Below are 22,771 nucleotides of genomic sequence, written 5' to 3' on the forward strand. Positions count from 1 at the left end.
ATGTTTCGCACTGCCTTCAGCGGTTACTGTAAGTAAACTGGTTTATTATAAGTCCAAATATGAATCGAAAGGAATGGAGAAAAATTCCATCTGGGCGTGCTCGGGCAAGGTTGGTGAAAACGAAACAGAAACAAAGCAAATAAAAGAATCAAATGCTCAGGCTGCAGATCATTTCAGCTCTCCTAGACATCGTTCATCGTTCAACTTAACAGGTGAGTACTAGACTACTATCACAATATAATCAATGGTGATTAAAACTGTTGACATTCATAATTGAATGAATTCTAGTAAAACCTGTATTTTATTTCCCACATCAACATCCTATATTTGTGTACATCTATATGTACATTATATTATATTAATACATAGTATATCTATTTTTGCACAGTTATTCTCTTTGAAGAAATGGATGAATCTGACACAGATCCCAGCATTCATGAATGGTCGTTTGACAGATTCACAAGTCACCTCATTGCTTGTGGGTTTTCTCAGAATGACAATGAAAACCACCTCTTAGACAAGCTTAAAGGACTGGTTGCAAATATCAAATGGAGCCCAGAAGATGCTGTTGAATTGTTCAGTGCCCTTATGAAACGTTTTGAGTCAACTTCAACAAATGACAGATCAAATTTCCTGTTGTGGATGTTGAGGATATTGCACCATATAGAGATTAATTATATCACTCCTAGTTGGACTTCTCAAAAAGGAGAGACACTTGTTGAGCTTGTCCAAGACAAGAAAGTAACAGATGATGACCTAAAGAAACATTTAAATGATGACACAGAGAAGACACTGGACAAAATATTGGAGGAAATCCATCAACACAAATTAAACAAAATTGATGAAAAGCTTTTGGCTGATGTGAAAGACATTGTATTATCAGTTAACAAAGATCTTACATCGGACAGTAATTCATCACTGAGGAGTGGCTTGAAGAAAGACTTGCTGATCATCTGTCAAGCAGCAAAAAAAGCTCGCTTCACACCAAGGCTGACACAGATCGTGAGCTTGTGTCTTATGGCTCTGTCCAAAACAGGGCGATTACTTCAGGTTGGGACTGGAGAGGGAAAGTCATGTATTGTGGCAATGTTTGCAGCACTTAGAGCCATGAGAGGAGAAAAAGTAGACATCATGTCCAGCTCCCCAATTCTGGCACAGAGAGATATGAAAGAATGGGAAAAATTTTATAATGTTTTAAAAATCAGTGTTGACTGCAACATCAACAAACTAGGCCAAGAAGAGTCAAAAAAGGTCTATCAGAGCCAAGTCGTGTATGGCACAGTGGAACAGTTTGCTGGAGACTGGCTCAAACAACACTTCCAAAGACAGGACATATTTGGGGAAAGGAAGTTCCAATGTGCAATTGTGGATGAAGTGGACTCGCTGATGCTGGATAAGGGTCATCATGTGGTCTATTTAAGTACTGATATGCCTGCTCTGCAGCATCTCAACCCACTCTTCGCATTCATATGGGCCACTGCTAATCAATACAGCAAGATTAACAAAGAGACGACTGTGGGACAAAAATACCAATTTCATCAAGTTGTGCTTGATAACATAACAGAAGCCAAAGATATTAACAAGTTCACCATCCTTCAAATGGCTGAGGATGTTGGTATTCTGTCAAAAGGCTCAGCCAGGTCTCTCAGAGGGAATTTAAACCTTTCAACTGAGAAAACAGAAAGCATAACTGTCCACCAGCTGGTTGAGTTTTTTAAGACAGCAGAGAGGAGTTTCCCAGCTTGCCGTTTTTCTCTGCACCGCAAAAACAATGATGGCACAATAGAGGAACTGAGCAAAGAGCAGCAAAGAGAAAGTGAGGAAAGCCAAAGAATACCACTGCTTTTATTCAATGGAGGCTTCTGTCAGTACATGTATTCTGATGATGAGAGTGTACTCAAAGCTGCAGAAAAAGCAGTTGCACATCATCTGCATTTTACACCATGTAAACTGTGCAAAGACAAACGTAACATCTACATCCCAGACTTCCTGGTAAAACTGGTCTACTGTAATCTAAGGGTTTGGATTGAAAATGCATTCCATGCTAAATCAATGGAAAATGGTCACGAATACATCATGGAGACCCATGGAATAGTCCCTGTAGACTACAGCTGCACAGGTGTTGTTGAAAACTTCATGAAATGGTCAGATGGACTACAGCAGTTCCTTGAAATGAAACATGGATCCAAACTGAGTGACATGACAGTGATCACAAACTATATGTCTAATGTTGGCTTGCTTCAGAAGTATAAAGACCAGATCTTTGGAATCTCTGGGACTCTTGGCCAACAAGTAGAGACTGAGACTTTGCAGAAAATATATGAAGGTATAACAACCTGTCAGATACCTTCATTCAAACGCAGAAAACTGTTTGAGGTTGGAGGAATGATTGTTGATGATGAAGAAAAATGGATTGAAAAAATCTGCAATGTTGTCATGACACAAGCCAACCCAACACCATATAGGGAGGGCAGAGCTGTTTTGATCATCTGTGAGACCATCAATCAAGCCAGGGTTCTCCATGATGCTCTTGCAGATAAAGTCTCCAACAAAAAACTTTACATTAACAACAACATGGACAATACAGTGATTTTTAAAAACAAGCTTAACGCAGGAGATGTTATTGTAGCAACAAACCTTGCAGGTCGTGGAGCAGACCTTAAGGTTTCTGACCATGTGGATGCAGCTGGAGGTTTGTTCGTTGTGCAGACCTTCCTGCCCAAGAATGCTCGTGTGGAGGTGCAGGCATTTGGTCGCACTGCAAGACAAGGATCTCCTGGGTCTGCTCAGCTCATTGTCTGCTCCAGTCATCTGCCAGGACCACTTCAGTTACAGGTTTTGGTAAATAAATTTATATATTTAATGGGAAATATAATAGATGTAACTTCACTATTTCAAGATCTTTTCAGAACGGAACTGATATCATATCAAACATGCCCTAGAACTGAAAGATCCAAAGACATGTCTGTGCTCCTTTTGCACATTTTGAGTAAAATATCCAAGTCTGGAATGAAGATAGCTAAAGGAGTCAGAGACAACTTAGTTGATCAACAACTGGCTAGCTACTTGGAGCATGACATTCCAATGATAAAGAACAAGCAAGAACTCTTCTGTCAGTATCTAGATGTACTAGATGATGTGTACAAAAGCAGTAACAACAAGCCAGCAGATTCAGATTTGTCTGCACTAAATGAATTCTGGGGTATGTGGCTACTCACCAACCTTGATAAGAAAAGTTCTATCACAGACCTGAAAAACAGACTGAGTACAGACCTGGATGAAGCAAGGCAAAAACTTAAACAACAAGAATGTCCGTTGCCAAACCTGCACTACTACACTGCCTTTGGCAATGAGCTTCAGAAAGCAGGACATCTTGCCAAGAGTATAGAGATGTACACTAAAGCCATACAGAGGGATGACTGCTGGGCAGCAATTGCATTTTACAACCGTGCTTTTGCATCTTTAACCCTGCAAGGCAGGCATCAGGATCCAAATTGTCTAGATCAAGCTCTAGAGGATCTGCAAAATGCACTCAGATCAGTGGAACTCTACTGTGAACAAATTGAGATCACACTTCAATATGCCACACAACAAATTATTTCAGGCAATGATAGATTTAACAAACACATGATAGCCAGATACAAAGTACTACTGTTTCTCAAGGGAAACATCAATGAGGCCATTAAGAAGATAGACAGGGCCAGAGAGATTGGTGGGAATGTTAAAGTAGAGGAGAGCCTTGCCCTGTTCCTGATTCCACTGGAGCATCATCTGCCTTTGTTAGTCCTTTCGCCACGATCTCTTGAGCTAATTCGCTCAAGAGATCCACTGGGGATCCACCGGCTCATCAGCCATCCCTTCTTTGATATGATCTGTGAGGTCAGGTGTCTTGAATCTCTAGGCCTGTCTCATGTGTATACCTTAGACACACTATTCTCTCTGGGTGGCTTTTTCTCAAAGATACATAGAACCATACATCAAGCCTTTAATTAGATGGCAGGTGACTGGGATGTGAACAGAACTGCTTAGTGAGCAGTCAAACACTATGCTGCAGGAGAGAAAATTCACAGAAGTAAGCTGTACAGCTAGAGTGCAGGTTGCTACTGAGGTTAAGGTTGATTTCTCAAGTTTTGACATGCCTTCACTGCTGCATGAGTTCCTTATTATGTGTAAAACTATGTGATTATAAGTGAAGTAAGGGCTTTAAGGAAGAGGAAAGAAAAAAGTTGTTTGTCAGTGCAGGTTCCTCGTCCACTTTTACAGGACATATGATATTATCATGTTATTCATTTTTACAGACTAAGTAAGGCTTAACAGAAAAGATATATTTTTGAACTTTTATCTTGTATATGTATTTTTGCACATGCATACACACACTGTGATCTTTTTTATAATCTTTACTTTTTTTTTAAAAGATACAATATCTGGATGTATTAACTTGTTAAAAAAATGTTTTCAGGTCTATAGTAATGTGACGTTGAGATATTAACACCACACTGATGTATTAATGATGTGAAAGTTTATTATGTCTATTAACTTCAGATTTTTTTTTTTTAGACAAAAGGAAGTTGTCTTTACCTTGTTAACACTTTCAGCGTGAGTCTTCCGCCTTTGTCAGAACTGTCACCAGATGTTAGGTGTATTTGATATTTACTTTCTGTAACACAGAATAACACTGGGCAAAATGTATTTTGAATTTGAAATGTTGATTAATACTGCCAAAGAAAGTTATTTTGTTTTTATTTTCTGAGTGCTTACATGTTTATTGTGTTCTATTAGTTAATTAAGGAAGAACTGTACAGTTTATTAGTGGCTTTCTGTGCCAAGTGAAAATTAATGACAAAAAAACACATATTACCATTGTTTTCATTTGTTTTATACCAGCAATATGTTGTGTGACTGTTAAGAATTTGTATGAAAAGGGTGCAGAAAAAGAGGCACTACTCTATAGCTGAAACTGACTGGTCTGTTTGGGCTCTTAACTGTACTACTACTACTTATAATAAAAAACACTTTCTTTAAGAATTGAGTGGTTGTGAGATCCCAATACACACCCATAACCAAATATTGCTACATAAAGTGTAAGACCCTAAATACTTCCACACACGCTGCAGCTTAGATTTATCCTTGCTGCTGTGTTGGGACCTCTAGTGGTTACTTGTTTAGACAACACTATCTGGGAAGAACTGCACAATTTATAACAGTGGTGTCAGTGTAAGCAAATCATACAAAAATATTTTTTAAACGTATAGCTGTGCTGTAAGGAGATTTATCAAAGAGGTCCACCTCCTTACCATTGCTGTGGAGTAAATCCTTTCCTTGAGCATCCTGGACAAGATCATCCACCACCTATAAAGAAGAGTTTTTTGACTGCAGGGAGAGCTTGGAAAGGTTGTGTTTGAGAAATAGTTGTTTAAATAGGTCTGATGCATCCCTGGATCTATAGCTATTCAATTCTTATAAGGTACATTTTATGTATACCAAAAATTAAAACTAAAAAGGAATTATTGACTGCGAACCAACGGTGTTTCTGAATCAGCGACACATTTGTTGGTTACTTTAAAATGTATTCTGTGACTATTGTTCCTACCCGTAGATTGCCTCAGTTCAAAAGAACAAAGAGACTGGATGACTCAAACCAAGGAAGGGCTATTCTGTGTATTCCATCCTCAGGTGTGGTTTTCAGGTTGACCGCTAGAATCTGTTCTGGTTGATGTGATGACGATCAGAGGATTCCAGGTTAAGGTGTGACACCTGTTTACCCTGTGTCAGTATTTAAACTGAAGGGTGTGGGGAGGGTCAACGCATCAAGACCAAAAGTAAAAATCCTGAAAAACAAACAAACAGATTAAATGCTGATGAATTTACATGGGAGCATTCATTCTATTTTTTACATTTTATACATATTACATACAGAACAGTGAAGGAAACTCAGCCTGGACACATGGCGAGTCAGCACCAATCTTACCTTCCTTCTCTCTTTTAGTCACTAAATACAGCAGAAGCGACATGTATTTAACACATTAAAATGAAAAGACTGGAGACAGGATATTTTTCTTGAGCTTTTAATAATATTTAAGTTTGCTTTTAAGGATGTTCATTGTGTTACACAGAGAAATTAGCCACACAAGTAAATTTGATTGTATTCTTTTTATCTTTATTATTATCATTATTATTATTGTTAATTATATTATTCTCCCTTATCAGCACTAATGCTAAAAAAGTTACACAAGAACTATCACACAGTTAACTAACTTGTGAGCACATCGGGACGGTAAACTAACACTTCACAGAGATAAAACCAAAAAAAAAAAAAAAAAAAGCTCTCAAAATGCAGAGGGGAAAAAATATAATTGTAGTAAAAATCAATAGACTAACAAAGACAAGATGGACAAGCATTTACAATCACACAGCCCTGCTCAACTCTCCATAAAGAAGTACCTCCTTTTTCCTTATTTGGCAGTTTTGTTTCCTAGGCTCCACCCCTTTCTCCATTATTTGGTAGAGGTTCCCAAGGCCGATTGTTTTTGTTTTAATATCAGTCTGGGAGGAGCCAAACATTTACATTCTTCACTCCAGTCCTCTGGACAGCACTTTAAACATGGTGGCATCTCGCCACCGACACCACATCCTTGGCAACCATGATTAATATCTACCGAATACCAGTCTAGTCAAAGCTCAAATCTAAGACCTTCCTATGACTTCATCGTCACCTGTCATCAAAATCACTGCTCCATCATTTCCCACTTCATTAAACAGGTTTGGGACAGGAGCACCGGACAGCATGTGAAAAAATCCAGACATCCTTCAAACTGACTCATAAAAATTATGCTGCTTATTAAAAAAAAAAAAAAAATCCAAAACAACGAAAAAACTAACAAAAACAAATGCCAAAGTTGCATCAGAGAACAAAATGTGTGCACAGGGGGGTGACACAGTTAAAAATGCACATGTGCTCCAAGGATGCTATCATTGGATTGGGTCCAAATATGGGTCTTTTAAAAATACAGTCAGTCCAATGGCTACACATCACAGGGCAGTGGTACGCTTTGTGTTCATGTGCTGTGGAAATGTTAACAATTCAGATTCAGTTATAGAGAAGCAGATTCAATAAGGCGCAAATTTAGCTCACAGCACTTCTCCAGTATTTTTTGGGGCTCTTTGTTTTGGCAGTAGGATTGCTTACTGGAGTTTAAGACTGGTTGTAGATATTGGCTGAATCTTTTGCCTCTAATGACTGTGCTGCACCACAAAGGTGAAACCTCAGTGGCAACATTCCTGTACAGTAACTGTTCCTCTGTGGCAGTGACGAGGCTGGTTCATTGTCTTCAATAAGTCACACGTTTTTTTTTTTTTTGTTGTTGGTCACAAAATGTAGATTTTTTCTATGGGAACCCTGGCCTGTTTCTTCGCTGTGTTAATTGTGCTTACAGGACGCTTCCAAACACCCCACACTTTCTTGGACACACACACACACACTCACATACAGTATAGCAACAATCACACTTCTCTTGACCCCCATTAGTTGAATACAACTGGTTGTTGCTGGAAAAGGAGGGTATTTGATGTTCGTTTGAACTCACACATGAACTCAAGTATGCTAGCTGGGTTTGTTAGGAGGTATCCATGCGCAGGCAAGGCTAAGAGATTTACCACCCAGATGATGAGCACAGTGATCCCTTTCTGGCTGCGCCTAACACTGAAATGCATTATCCACACTTAGCATGCTACTCAGCGATGTGATGCACCCTGGTGAGTAGCACATGAATGTAGATATCCGGACATGCAGTGGAAGACTGCCAGCAATGTTGGAAGCACGATTTTGTTTGCGACTACTGTTAGCAGCTAGCTAGCTAAAGCGCACAAACACCCTCAATCTCGCCTGCGCCTCCTTACCAAACATCATGTTCGCTAAACACTCCAAGCAAGTAACCCACACGCACGCACACACACATACACGTACACATGCAACTCATTAGCAGAATATAAAAGAAAAATATAATCCTGTCAGTATTCACATGGGCTGATAGCAGGCATGCAACTTCCAAAACAGTCCAGAGGAAGAAAAAACAAAGTGAAACAAAAGAAAAACAGTAAAACCTTCTCATCCACCTCCTCAAATCCAATGGGGAAAACAAAACAGTCACTTATAGACAGGGCAAATGGAAGACATAAACAACCTGGCGATATTTAGGAGGAAGTAGTCACTATAATAGCTCTCATCATTAGCTGTTACCACGTGACGGGTCAACCAACCAGTAGCTTCAGCCCCTCGCCGAGGCAGGTTACAGGTAAGAAAATAAAATCCGATTAAAGAAAAAAAAAAGAACACAATAAAAACTATCTTAAAAAGTAGTAGACACACATTGTTATAATTATTTCTGCTATTGTATTTTTTTTTTTAACTATGTCATTTTTTTTTTAACTCATTGCGTAATAAAGAGAAAGGTGTTAACTGTTTTTTTTTCTATTACATTATCATCATCATTAGCTTCAATATCATCAACAACATAATCATCAGCATCAACAACAATACCACTTTCAGAATTATTACTATTGGTTAATGCAAAGAGGTGTCGTCTCTATAGGCCACACCCCTTGTCTAAATTAAAGGGCTCTATTGGCTGACAGAGGCTCCAATAGAGGGAGGGAGAGAGGATTAGTTTCCATTCTTTCCCGACCTCCCCCCCTTTTTTAAAAAAAAAAAACATTTCTTCTTGCCTGTACTTCTTTTATTCACTATAGGACAATAAATCAATCCACTTTGATTTGAACTGGGAGGCGGGGGGGATTGGGCTTCTATGAGGTGCAAAATGTGGAGGATAGGTTTCTGCTTTCTCCCTCCCTTCCTCCCTCTCTCCCTCACCCCTGTTCTGTTCTTATTCTGCTCTTCTGGGGAATGATGGGAGTTGTTTAGTGACAAAATTCGTCTTTTTCCTGCATTATTGTCATGCTGCCACCCTTCCCTTCCCTTCCTTCTTTCCCTCCTTCTTTCTGCCTCCTGCCTCTTCTCTTTCTCACTCTCACTCACTCACACACACTCTCTCTCTCTCTCTGTTGCTTGCTCTCGTTCAGCAAGACACCTCCATCGTTTGGGAGGGGCTCGGCGGCATCTGGCCGCCCTGCGAGCCCTGGGACAGGGTGCGGGAGCGAGAGCGGGACCCATCCATGGAGTAGGAGGAGGAGAGCGAGGTGGTGCGGCTGCGGGACAGGCGAGTCATGCAAGACGAAGCCACTGCAGAGAGACAGGTAGAAAGAAGTGGACACTAAGAGTTAATAACAGGCAACATCAAGCTCAGAATGAAGCTGGGGTTACTAGTCTTTTCTACCTATTGTTGACAAATCCTGATTGAACAACAATGCATTAGTTTATCAATCAGTACATTCCAGTACTTTCACTCCATTGTCACAGCTCGGCTAGAGCTAAGCAGACCGAGAGGGACTATTTTCAGCTGTGGAAGAATACACATACACAGTGAATGTTTTTGGCTGCAGGCCAGTTTATGTGGGATTGACTGAAAATAAACTACATTCTGTCATCCAGTGCAGTGAGATGCTTTTGGTAATGGAGGGAAATAAGGTGCATCAGGCTTTGGCTACACCAAGTGTCATTCTTAGTAGCATCTATTCATTGTTGGGTTTGGTCTTTGTATGGGATTTGTTGACAGTGAGAAAAAATACAGAAAATCACCAGCTCTTGCCTGTTCAGGTTGGTGATGCAAGCAAAAAAAAAATTACTTCATGAACAAATCTAATCTATTACTACCTTATGTATCACCACAGTATGTGTAAATTAAGAGAAAATAACTTACTGTAGCCCATGCCTTGGATGAAATACTTGAAAGCCTCAGTCAGTTTAGCAGGCTGCAAACACAAAGAAAAGACACAGTGTTTTACCATTTCTTCTATTGTAACTTTTTTAGTTTAGTATAAAAACCTGTCTTCGTTGCAGTTTTTAACGATAGGCACTGGAAATGTCTTTTTCATATATAAATACATTAGTTCAGTATGTTTTAATTGTTTATTTGGGTGCAAAAGTTTGAGCGAGAGATATTTTTCTCTGTTGAGGCCCGACCTTGAGAGTGCTCAGTGAACCGCCGGTTGGTACAGGGGGAACTGAATTCAGGAGATTATCAACAGATTAAAATAAGTTATTAAAAACTATTAGTAATTTTTTAAGCACAGATGGCCAGCCCCGAAGCTTTCGGACTTAAAAACATCAAGTTTTTATTATTCATTTTCTGAGATATTACGTAAATTCACAAATAATAGCCAAGTCTCAAATAGACACTGTTATCCTATACTGGTTTTAGCAAATAAAAGCCGGTCTTAATTAGAAGCTGGGTCTATTTTTATTATCTGCAGGTTCTTGTGAATGTAGAAAACCTCTCAAAGCCCACGATATCCAGTTTCTGCTTAATTCGTGCATGCGTTCTCAACGGACCTGAAAATTAAAATGCAACCTGGTGTTAAAGCAGATATCAGTGGAATGTTTTTGTTAATATAAGTCCTAAATAGTCCTATTTTCCGTCAGCAATCACTTACATGAAGTATTTCAGCCTAAACACGAGTCTCTCCGTCACTCTGCTCTGCTGTAACCCGAGGAGAAAATTTTCCTTGTGGGATACAAGTGTTATCCAATGAGGAGAGAGAACGGCATGAAGGGCTGTGTGTGCAGCCAAGGGATGCGCGTGAATGTGGTGACGTAGCACGAGGACCAATTGATGCCTGACAAGGGCGGGGGCTGCTAACTCATGGTGCGTTCAAAGAAACTCGTACTTTGTGTTTTTCCTTCCTGTGAAGTCATACCAGTTCGATCTGGTACGAGTTCACGGGTCGGAAGTTACGAGTGGCCGTTATAGGGAACTTTCACAGACAACAGGATGGTAAAAACACGAGCTACGGGTTACCTGGAACGCTACCAAGTCGTAGTTGTGACTTGAAGCTGTAACTTACGGTTTCAAAAGCCTGCCTTGAACGCAGCATTAGCCGAAACGGCCGTGAAGCTGATATCTGCTTTAATCGGTGCCGATTAAACTTCTAAATCAGGGATGTCAAACATATGGCCCGTGGGCCAAAACTGGCCCGCCAGATGGTCCAGTCCGGCCCGTCGGATGAATTTGCCAAGTGTGGAAATCACATAGAAGCCAGAAGAGACATAATATTGTTGAAATGTCTGTATTTTTCTCAATAAATTTCAGGTTGTTCATAACATGTTTTGTAAAACAGAGGCTTCATTTGCACTAAAACAAAGGGAATATTTAGAGCTCTCATTATTTATAGGTGATTATGCTATTATTTCACTGGTCTGGCCCACTTGAGATCACATTGCGCTCTATGTGGCCCCGGAACTAAAATGAGTTTGACACCCCTGTTCTAAATGAATCCGTGCTCCAGATCCGACTCTTTCCTTTTATTCTTACTCTTTTAAACAGTAAGAATAGATTGATTTGAAAGTATTTTTCCATCTTTGCTGAGCACAAGAGTTGTTCAAAATTAAATAAAAGCCTGTCCTATACTAGACACCTGTCTCAAATATAAGTCGGGTCAGTTTGGCATTTGAAGCAAATAAAAGCCCGGGCTGCTATTTGAGAATTTATGGTATATTCTAGGTTTTTGGTTTGGGGAACAAAGCCATTTGAAAATAACTTCAAAATGTATTCATGGATCAACTGAGCAAATAGTCAACAGTAGTCACCATAATTATTATTGATTTCTACATTTTGTATGAGAAAGTGCTGGTCAGCATGTCGTTACCTGGGTCAGCTGTGGGAGACCACCAGCATCGGCCATCTGTGGAGGGACATGAGACATGAGTGAGAGTGACTGATGGAGACGGACACTGCACAGAGAGACAGGAGGTCTGTTACCTTTAAGAATGAGGTTGTCGTCGGGTCCATTTTGCTGTTGCACTCCACCTGGTGGTCACACAGGGAAACACGGTCAACGCCTAACAGTGTCAAACTGTCACAGACCTAATACAGTAAAGAGAGCAGCTCAAACTTACAGCAGCATCCTCATACGGAGCCTGATCACCCACCACCAACATTACTGGACACCTGAGGTGGACACGCATAGAGATTAGAAGAAGGAAAAGTGTGTGTTTCCTGTTCTAAATCTGTAGAGAATAAGATTTGAAAATATTCAAGTTGAGAGGATTTTTACTTGAAGGTGCTGTTGCGGTCAATGTTCAAGTCCCTGCGACTGGATGGGAGAGAAAAGACAAGATTAATTGGTTGTTGTTTAATATGGGACAATAAGTGTTAATATGTGTTTCTATTCCGATCTGTGAGTGTGTTTACCTGTTGTAAGTCTTCCACAGCAGCTCTATGTTAACCAGATTAGGAGCTTTGGCGATCCGGTCTCTGTGAGACTGCACCACATCTGTGTTTGCCGACAGCTCCTCCTACAACAGAAACAACCAACCACACACACAATGTCAAAATTTAGATTTCATTTAGATTTATTTTAGGTTTACACCGAGAATATCACTTCAATATCAATTTTCTAAACACATATAATTACTGTAACATGTTGTCATCTTACCTGACTGAAAAGGTGGGTCAGGATCTGCTCTGTAAGGGAGGATGTCACAGAGCTGAGCTGGAGAGGAAGAGGAAGAGAGAGCAATTAATAGAGCTCTTCATCGAAAGATAGAAGGAATGAAAGACAGAGAGAGGGCGAGAAATATGGAAAGAAAGAAAAAGAAAGAAAGAAAGACATAGAAAAAAAGGAAAGAATAGAACAACTGATGAGAGAAAGAAGAGAAGACAGAAAAGAAAAAACAAAGACGAAAAGGAAAGAAAGATAGGGAAAGAAGTATGGAAAGAAAGAAAAAAGTAAGAAAGACAGAAAGAAAGGCACTAGAAAAAAGGACAGAAGAAAAAACTGATGAGAAAATGAAAAGAAGACAGAAAGGAAAGAAAGAAAAGAAAATCGGAGGAGATAGAAGGAAAGACAGAAAGGAAGTAAGAAAGAAAAAACAATGAAAGAAAGAGACAGAAAAAAAGAAAGAAAGATAGAAGGAAATATAGGAATATAGAAATAAAGAAAAAGCTATAAGTGAGAAAAAAAGACAGAGAAAAGGAAAGAAGAGAAAAACTGAGGTGAGAAAGAAGGGAAGACAGAAAGGAAGTAAGAAAGAACGATGGAAGAAAGAAAAGAAAGAACTATTAAAGTGAGGTAAGAGAAAAACAAAAGATACAATGGAATGAAAGACAAAAAAGGAAAGAAAAACAGGAGAGAAAGAAGGTAAGGCAGAAAGGAAGTAAGTAAGAAGGAATGATGAAAGAAAGGAAAGAAAGACAGAAAAACAAAGAAAACAAAGAAAGAAAGAAAAGACAGACATATTGTACCTTCTGAGCAGCCCAGTCCATCCATCCGCGGGCGTTGGTGTCAATGTTGACCAGAACCAAACCCTCCACTGAGTCTGGGTTTGCGATCTGAAGGAAGAAGAAGAAGAAGAAGAAGAAGAAGAAGAAGAAGAAGAAGAAGAAGAAGAAGAAGAAGAAGAAGAAGAAGAAGGATGTTTAAAATGAGTCAAACTATTTGAATTATTTCCACTCTCAGACTCTTTGTCTTCTTTTAGTTAATGTGACTTATAGGTAGAACTGATGCCTGGGCAGATGGATATTACCTGGCTACCACCTGTTGCTATAGCAACAGCCTTGATGGCAGAATACAAAAGACACTCACTGCGAACTTGGACAGGATGTAGGCTCCAGCTCCCACACCCACTCCAATTACAGTACGGAAGCTGAGGAGGGACACACCGACTTAATAACACACCCAATTCATTTTTTTGGCAGTTGGTAGAAATGTATATACTTTCATTGGCTGACTGGATGTTAAACACTTCCTTTCAAAATAAGAGCGTGTGTATAAATAGAAAAGCTCAATGCTTCTTCTACATTTACATTAGTTTTCTTTTAGATTTGTGACACAGTCTAAGTTTAGAAAAGATGGTGCAGAGTTTGAACTCCAGTTCTTTAGCTGTAGGTGGCATCTCCACTGTGCAGCCACAGCCACTGAGGCTCATTGGTACTGTAGTATTTAGGTGCTTCTGGTTATATTTTCTTAACGTATAATGGCTGTGCACAGTGGCATCAGTTTTACACCTTGTACTGTTTAAAGCTGAAAACGTAATATTATTATCATTATATCAATATATAATATTAAAACTACAATATTATATCCATTACAAAAGTGCAGCCATATTTAATACGAATGAAACAACAAAAAGCATTAAGTGAAATCCTGCTGATACAATTTAAAGGAATGCAAGAGGAGATGAACTCACTTGAAAAACTGCAGTACGGCTGGGATCATCTCTGCTATGGTCTCCATGGGTGGATACTGGTAACTGCAGCAGAAAATCAATGAAAGCAAAAAAACAAAACAATCAACAACAGTGTCCTGTTGTCAGAGCAAAACTGAATAATGCAATTGTACTGGACAAGATGACTATCAGCCAGGTTTTACTTATTAAACACACACAGTAGCTGAAATGTTTATCCACAGGGATCAGAAAGAGACTGAGCCTCAGTTTCTAGAATCAACAAGAGGAATTAAGTGGCTCTTCTCCAGGGAAGAGAGGTGATGGAGAAGCGCCGGGGAGAGAGACACAGAGTGGAGACAGACAGAGAGACAGAGAGAAATGGACGGATTTTCTTTAAACCTCTTGACACGAGTATATTAGAAACTAGAGATGTGAGCGATGGGAATATTAAGTATTTTTTGGAAGAGATTAGGTCTAAGCTTTGCACAGAAGACCGTTTCCATTTCTGAGAAGATTACTTAAAAAAAAAAGAAGGTTAGTGCAGGACAGGGAGGGAGCACGACAATACACTGAGCGTGTCGTACCCTGCGGGGTAGGCAGCAGCCCCCTCTTCTTGCCCCGGGGCATCAATATGAATCAGGGTGAAGTTCTTGACGATCTCCTGCATCTCCTCGAATTTGAACAGAGTGGAGAAGCAGCTCTTACCTGTCGGACAGAGAGAGAGAGAGAGAGAATCGTGAAGGAGTGGAGAGGCTGCGTGACTCAGAACTGACGCAGAGCTGAGAAACAAAGATGCCACTCACTGTCCAGACCCACGTCGTGGAAGGTGAGGATGGCCGGCCGACGGGTGGTCCGTGTGCCGTGGAGGGTCACGTGCAGAACACCGTGTGGAGTATCCACACTGTGTTCCTGCAGACCAGACAAATAGGTTGAAGCCTGATACGTGATATTTTTGCGATGAATGTGTCTCTATCTAGTGAAATGAATGAAGGGAACAGGACATTTTATTCCTTTTATTCAATTTTATCCCCCTTTAGAAAATCCGAAACAGCTTTCTATGTTACTTTTATCCTCTTTTTTTTTATTGAGGCTTGTATTTGAATTTAGTTTCCGGCTCTGGTTCTCAAGATAAAAACACACTAATGCATAAAATCTGTAAAGCTGCAATGTACAGAGTGAAAAGTCTTTTTTCCTTTAAAAAAAAAAAAAAAAACGGAGCCTGTGGTGTTGAGTATTAGAAACATCTCCAATCCCTCTCTAATGGATTTTCTATTCTACCTCCACCCAGTGTCATAGTTTCTCCTAAACATATGCCGTGCTACTGTTTTCAAACCAATAAATCTGAAATATGGATGTGAAAGAAAAGTGAACTCACTTGTCCTTGGTCCAGGAGAATCCTTGCTGCCAGTTCAGCATCCTGTAACAGAGAAGTCAGATTTGAAGCATCTCATGTGACTTTTACTTTATATTTTCTTTTTTGTAGTCATTTCACTTCAGACTCTTGTGGATTAGTCCCTGACAACAGATGTGACCATGTGGTAGTTTTGGATCACGGGTGGATGGAGATGTCTTTAGGACTTAATACATTCACTCCCCTCCCAAAATAAAATCACAATTTGGGATCGGAGACCATTCATGTTGCTTCTCAAAGACTGTGCAGTGAAACACTGAATGTGAAGAGAACAAATGAAAACAGAAATAGGATATAGAAGAGCTTTCTTTTTTCCTAATTAACACCCACGCTGGCAGGAGGGGCGGCTTTACACTCCTGATAACGCTGCAGAGAAGCTCTTCAGAGGAGCAGGTGGTTATTGGGTGTCGGAGATTATACGGAGGAAATCTGTCAGTGGGAGGCTTTAAATGGGGCTCTTCATTTGCAACCTTAGATCCATTTACCCCGCTAATGAATTACTAACATCACAAGCGCCTCGAAAAATTAGCAGTTTTGCAAGGTTGAAGTGGAGATGGGCGACACCGCTGAGGAGAAAATGGAGAGTCCTTCATGCTCAGTGATTGGTGAGACGCTCCGTGGCTGGATTATAAAGGTCACTAGTTCAATCCATAGAAATCATGTTTAAGCTCGATCACAGAGCGGAGCATGTGTTCACCGGCTCAGGATGGATGGTAACACACGTGGGTGGAGGCAGGAACACCGGAGGGTCGGATGTAACCTAGAATCTCCCAATCTTCATTAAATTTCCTTCCCAAAATGACTCTGCACGCCGTCATGAGTCACGCCGCACAACAGTCATCGATTTATCACAGTCGCAGGCCAGATTGATTGTTCTCACCTCTTTCATTCTTAACTTACTTACTTCCAGCATCTTCACATTTTTAACTACGACTGAAGAACAACATGTGGCAGAAATTAGCAACTTTTCACCACAGGAGGATAAAGAACTGACTGTCATTCAAATGTTCTGCAAACATATATGCGTCTTTTCACCGGGTTAATACGGCCCCCTGTCCTGTTGACTTTTCGACCAGGGCCGGGTTCGGGCTCAGAATAGGATACAAATGACGGTCCACAGGCTTCCTTTCTCTCTCTCTCTTTTTATTCATAAAACGCATCCTCTCGCTGGTTGCACTGTATGAAATGACACCATTTTTTTCTCTTTACTTGGCCAGGTACAGGCAGCTTCTCTGCTCCACTTTGTGCCGTCTCTACTGTTGGGGTTAAGGCGTGTACATGCTGAAGAAAATCGATTTCCAATCGTATTATCTGGGTGTCTTAATCGGAGTTGGAGAACTCCGATATTAGTCGGACTAATGCGTTTACATGCACTTCAGTTGTCCAGTTATAGTCGGATTAAGGCAATAATTACTTTTTTTCAAGTGTCATGTAAATGTACTGAGTCAAACACATTGAATCCTAATTCAGTTCCACCCTTTTTTGTAAAATGAGAGTGTTTTTCTCTCAGAGCTGTAGTTTCCTCTTTGGCCACCAGGTGTCAGTGTTGACAAAACAGATTCCTCTGTTCTGCACCGCTGCATCTGCACGGCAACATCAGCGCAGCAGAGCAGAGCTGCTCGCGCTCCCTCAGGGCTTTGACGTCAGCCCGGCTGATGTGAGCCAGCGCTGCAGCTGTGCACACACACAGACACACACACTCACATATGTACAGACGTGGATTTACAAGCATAGTTGTGCACACATGTGTTTGAAACACATGTTGTCACATGTAGGATTTGGTCAGACTCAAAAGCGCACACACTCACATTTTAATGCGCAACAACAAACACACACACACACACACACACACATACACATACACACAAACCAGCCCTTGTTTTTCTGTCTCCTGGGACACAAGACACACTGACACACAGACACACACATCCTGTCATTTTTCTATGGCTTCAGATCATGTGCGTTACACATTGACAACCATGTAATTAATGTCCTGTTCTATTCGCATGTCTCTTTCTCCATCCTTGACTTTCATGAAAATCAGCTGACATGTGTGTGTGTGTGTGTGTGTGTGCGCAGCAGCGACTCTGACCTTGGTGCTGTCGGCCTGACCCGTGAGTAAAGGCTTCTCCTCTGTGATGGCGATCTCCTGCATCTCTGTTGTCATGGTGTCACTTCCTGTGCAGGTGAAAGAAAATGCAGCGTTAAAAAAAATCTGTTGGATGCAGATGTTTACGGCCGTTGCGTTTGTCTTATTTATGATACGACACACTTGACCCTGTGATGAGGGAACAGATGTGTCACACAAACACACACAGAGGCTGAACTGTGGATGTATGCGTGTACACACCCGGTGATTAAATACTGTATGTAGCTGTTTCCCCTCTGGGACTTTGTTTGAGCCGTGGGACCTTATGAAAGTTAATTAGTGATTAGTGGCAGCAGCGTTGAGCAGAAAAGGATTGTGGGACAGAGGAAGAAAGAGCTTGGAGAGCAGAGGAGGTATGGAGTAGTAGAGGCTGATGTACATTTTACTGGATGTATAGTAAAGAAAAAGGGCAGATGGGTAAAGACAATAGAGAAGGAGGAGGACCATGACAAGAAAATAAAAGATTAGCTTTATATAAGGACTGGTAGCCAGGCATTCAATTTATTTTCCTTTCCACCTTCACACCTTTCTGGTGTTTTACCGTGAGTCCACCGGAGCAGCTGCCAGTTAAATGCTGCGCCCCAGGGCACCACGAAGGTGGCTAAGTTTGTTTCATTTTCTTGCACTGATGTCTATCCAGGTCTGGGAAGTCAAACTGAAGGCTTGCAGATGCGCCAGACTTTACATGTTCAAGTGCCTCCTAAAAATATCCTGCAGAAATAAAACAGCAGTCCGAGAATTTACACAGCACCAGCGTTTGCAATGAAGTTACTCAGTGCAGCAGTCTGGAGAATCAGGTGTGTTGTGCTAGTAGCAGCTAATTTAGCTGCGGTAGTTCTTGTGCACTCAAATGTTATCTTTTTTCTAATCTTCTCTCTCTTAAAAATCTCTTACTCACAATTCCCATAATGCAACTTGACTGCTCTGTGTTATGAACTGTTTTCTTGTCTTTATACAACATCTATTGCATGTCGCCCATCCTGGGTGAGGGATCCCTCCTCTGTTGCTCACCCCGAGGTTCCTCCAACATTTTCCCTGTTAAAAGGGTTTTCCTGGGAGTTTTACCTCAGTCGATGTGAGGGTCTAAGGGCAGAGGATGTTGTTATGATGCTATGTAAAGCCCTTTGAGACAAACTGTTTGTAAAAATGGGCTATACAAATAAAATTGCCTTGCCTGGCCTTGCTTCACAGTTCAATTTAGAGATTCAGGTGTGTTATGCTAGTAGCTAGTGTAGCTCTGCTCTGAGCCACTCATTGGAAATCTCTGAAATCTACATTTCCCACAGACTGTGCAACGCTTCAGGTGTGGTCGAGTTAAATTCAGGTGCGTTCCGCTAGTAACTGCTAATTTTCACCGAGCACCCACTAAGATTACTGCCTTCAACCTTCAATGTTTTCTGGGGAAACACTCAGCCACCTGCTTCAGGTTTTGCAATCCCTTTTGTCCAAAGGAAAAACAGAACCTGAGGTGAAAATATCTTACAGACAGCTCAACCTGAATTAACGCTCAACAGCAAACTAGTGGAGCTGGTAAGCTGGAACATGTAGAAACTGATCTAGGTTGCGGCTGCACAAAAAAAAAGACAGCTTTGTATCACTATTGTCACTGATCTTCTTTGCTACTGTTTTGCACACAGCCTTCTGCTACTTTATCATCAAATCCTGTTTCTAAATGTTGCTTTTCTCTCTTACAGCGCTGTTATTTTGTATTTGGGTCATGTTTTCATTGTCTGCTCATGCAGGCTGTGCACAAAAATGAAACACCAGATTTGAATGCATCCAATCAAAGTGTTATTTTAAGAATCCCAGTTCTCACACAATTTTTTTTTTATTAGTCTTAAGGCTAAAATGGAGAATTAAAAGAAAATGAGTGAACACAGAATTGTACAGTATCTGACAGCCATATGCTCCATCTGACAGTCAAACTGAAATATATGAGGCCGTTTGACATCACTTGTTGTTGCCTCCACGCCTGTGCACAATTCATGCTCCCATAAACCGATGACTGTATCTTATCTGCAGATTGCATCAGAGGGGGAAACTGAGTGTGTGTGTGTGAGTGAGTGAGTGTGTTCACTCATCAGAAAATGAAGTGCTACCCTAGGGGGCCTCTGTCTCTCTGGGTCTCGAACGGAAATGATTAGTCACCAAAGCGACCCCCAACCCCCGCCAATGAACACATGAACACACACACACACAGCTTTCATCCATCTCTCCTGGCCTCTCTCTGTATACATCTATTCATTAGTCTTTTTTTCATTTCATTTTTCCTTGCCAGTGTCTCTCCCTCACTTTATTTCAATCAGAAAGCAATCAGTAGACATATAAAGCCTTCACTAACAATGATTTATTTCCGACCTTGTGAAAAGCTGCATCCTCTGTGACTCTATCTAGTGTTATTCTTGGGCTCAAAAAACAAACAAACAAACAATAACAAACTAGGATGAAGCTAATAGTCTACTGGCGGAAATCCTACAGCCAGACGGCAGCCAAAATGTAATATTCGGGATGATGATCTTTGCAACCAACAGATATCATTGCACCAAGATCCATACAAATCCAGTTTAGTGCATTTATTATTTCATTATCAGTTAATCTGTTGAATGGAGTCTGTCTTGGAAGCCTTTGCCTGGTGACATGTGTACATCTACCCACTATACTACAGTATATTCACCTTATTTTTTGCCGGAACTAGGGTGCCACCATATTACATCTTTTTGTCATCTAACTTCCGTTTCAGAGCGGAAGTGCTGTTGTTGTGGGTGAAGCTGCAGAACCGGAGGCTGCAGAGAGTGAATAAAAGTTGGCCATTACATTAAAACGATCTCAGAGTTATCATGGGATTTCTTGGTTTCCCTCATCAAACTCATCAACTACACAATCCAACAACTCCAAAACGATCTCAACTGAGTTGTTTTCGAGGTAAATTCATGGGAAACTGCTGATATGCGTTCCCGTCGGGGCGGTTTTTCAGCCAGCAGTCTCTGCATTTGCCTCAAAAACAACTCTGTCTCATAATGTGCTAACGTTTTAACAGCATTTGGGGGAAAAAACAAACAAAAAAAACGTATATAGCCAGTGGGTTTATTATATTTATATCATATCCACATTTGGTTCTCCCACAGTCCACAGCCCCACCCACCCACCAACCCTAACCTGCCACATGCTCCTTGACAGACTGACAGGGACTTTACTGTGATGGCCTTGAGCATCGAACACATTCACATGCAGTGATGCAAATGCAGGGTGCAAGCACCAATGCACATGCAAGCAAGCACTTGCATGAAACATCCACACATCCAGTGCACACAGCTGCTTACAGTGTAATACATTCGGTTCACTGGGTATTACTAAAACCTTTGTGACTGAGCTGAAGTACATGAAGATGAGGAGTGGGTGTGTTCATTTTAACTTAAGCGCCATCTGAAAGCTCCAGCTCATCATCCAGGTTGAGTAAAGTCTGAAAGATTCAGCACCAAACAAGCTGGAAGTGACTCAGCTCTAGGGCTGTCCCAAACGATTATTTTTCTCCCGATTAATCCATCGACTATTTTTCGATTAGTCTAACGATTCATTTTTTGACTAATCTAACGATTATTAAATTTTGGTTGACGATTAGTCATTTACAAAAAAACACTTCTCTTATTTAAATTCTTCAGATACTCTTTCTGGTGTGCATTCCTCTAAATCAGTGGTTCCCAACCTTTTTTCCCTCAAAGCCCCCCCCCCCCCCCCCCCCCGCTTTTATTTCGTTCTATTTTTATTTTGTCTTTATGTCAATTTTCCTTTGTTGTGTCATAATTGTTATCAAGTCCCTATAAGCAGGTAGGTTGTATGTAGGTTTTTGTTCCTATTGATTTTGATTATCCAATTGGATGTATTATTGGAATTTTAAAAATTCAATATGCACAAATCTAATTTTGATAACCTCACAACCTCAGAACAAACAAGCTCTGTGGACCCCCTGACATCTCTGACGACCCCCTGAAGGGGGCCCCGACCCAAGGTTGGGAACCAATGCTCTAAATAATCTTTTTTTTTGGAGGGGAAAAACGATGCCACATCAGTTTGCTTTAACCTGGAAAATAGACAGATAAAGCAGAGTGCACACTGAAATATTAGCACAATGACTTTGAATAGGCACATTTATTTAGTATAGTCATGGAGCAGACCAGTGTTTGCTCTAGGATGTTTTTTAAGTGTAAATGTATAACTTAATGTAGAACGAAATTTGATATAGATTTGTTACTGATAGGTAACAGGGGTGCAGGACATCACCCTCACATACGATCTGCATGCTGTGCTGCGTCCGGGTGCACAGAGAGCGGCAGCGGAGTGGATTAAAAAAAAAAAAAAAAAAAAAAGACAACACAAGGACGTGTTTACATCTATTGATACATAAAGCAAAGAGACTGTGGCGGGTGGTTTGATTGTCCGACAAGGGAGGGGGCGCGTATGAGTTTCGTTTTTACCGCACACCCTTCGCTCTGTGTGTGTGCGTGTGAGTGAGAGAGAGAGAGAGAGGGAGAGCGTCAATAACGGCGAAAGAGCGCTATGCGGAGATGAATGAACGGAACGATATTGCAGCTTCAGGTGCTCGTTCATCGCCGTGGTGCTGCTGTGGTACAACAGTCTATGGGTACAGCATGTGTTTTTCTGCTGCACTGTTACAGTTTATGGCTCACAACCCGACGGTGTGTTGTACCCGTCGACGTATTTACGTCATCGACGTAATCGGAAACAACTCGACGGTATGTTGCACGTGTCGACGCATTTACGTCATCGACGTAATCGATTAGGTCGATTAATCGGGACAGCCCTACTCAGCTCGTATTGTGTCTTGACAATCTGCTACGTTTGTTGATCCCACCTTCACAGGAATGCCAAGTCAATCTGAGGAGCTTCACCATCTTGCTCAGAGACACTTGACAGT

At 40.9% G+C, this 22,771-nt stretch overlaps 2 protein-coding genes across 2 annotated transcripts in view; one reads left to right on the forward strand and one right to left on the reverse strand.

Moving 5' to 3' along the window:
* On the forward strand, positions 1 to 5,784 carry LOC311001898 (protein translocase subunit SecA-like; the record flags this gene model as incomplete). Its single annotated transcript, XM_083993077.1, has 3 exons — positions 1 to 28; positions 884 to 2,841; positions 5,773 to 5,784. The coding sequence occupies 3 exons, from the start codon at positions 1 to 3 to the stop codon at positions 5,782 to 5,784; spliced, it is 1,998 nt and encodes a 665-aa protein (XP_083849203.1).
* A 1,090-nt stretch (positions 5,785 to 6,874) lies between these two features.
* ndrg2 (NDRG family member 2) overlaps positions 6,875 to 22,771 on the reverse strand; it is a 33,046-nt gene continuing 17,149 nt past the window's right edge. The window contains exons 2-16 of the mRNA XM_083993506.1: positions 17,782 to 17,867; positions 15,654 to 15,695; positions 15,082 to 15,187; positions 14,863 to 14,983; positions 14,300 to 14,362; positions 13,696 to 13,756; positions 13,356 to 13,442; positions 12,547 to 12,603; positions 12,303 to 12,406; positions 12,166 to 12,204; positions 12,008 to 12,059; positions 11,871 to 11,918; positions 11,758 to 11,793; positions 9,813 to 9,864; positions 6,875 to 9,235 (exon numbers count right to left, since the gene is read on the reverse strand). Of these exons, the coding sequence (XP_083849632.1) occupies positions 9,072 to 9,235; positions 9,813 to 9,864; positions 11,758 to 11,793; positions 11,871 to 11,918; positions 12,008 to 12,059; positions 12,166 to 12,204; positions 12,303 to 12,406; positions 12,547 to 12,603; positions 13,356 to 13,442; positions 13,696 to 13,756; positions 14,300 to 14,362; positions 14,863 to 14,983; positions 15,082 to 15,187; positions 15,654 to 15,695; positions 17,782 to 17,856 (1,107 nt within the window). The 5' untranslated portion in view covers positions 17,857 to 17,867 and the 3' untranslated portion in view covers positions 6,875 to 9,071. The remainder of the gene's footprint in view (positions 9,236 to 9,812; positions 9,865 to 11,757; positions 11,794 to 11,870; positions 11,919 to 12,007; positions 12,060 to 12,165; positions 12,205 to 12,302; positions 12,407 to 12,546; positions 12,604 to 13,355; positions 13,443 to 13,695; positions 13,757 to 14,299; positions 14,363 to 14,862; positions 14,984 to 15,081; positions 15,188 to 15,653; positions 15,696 to 17,781; positions 17,868 to 22,771) is intronic.

This window comes from Trachurus trachurus (assembly GCF_905171665.1).
Source record: "Trachurus trachurus genome assembly, chromosome: 18".
In the NCBI taxonomy this organism is placed as follows: Eukaryota; Metazoa; Chordata; class Actinopteri; order Carangiformes; family Carangidae; genus Trachurus; species Trachurus trachurus.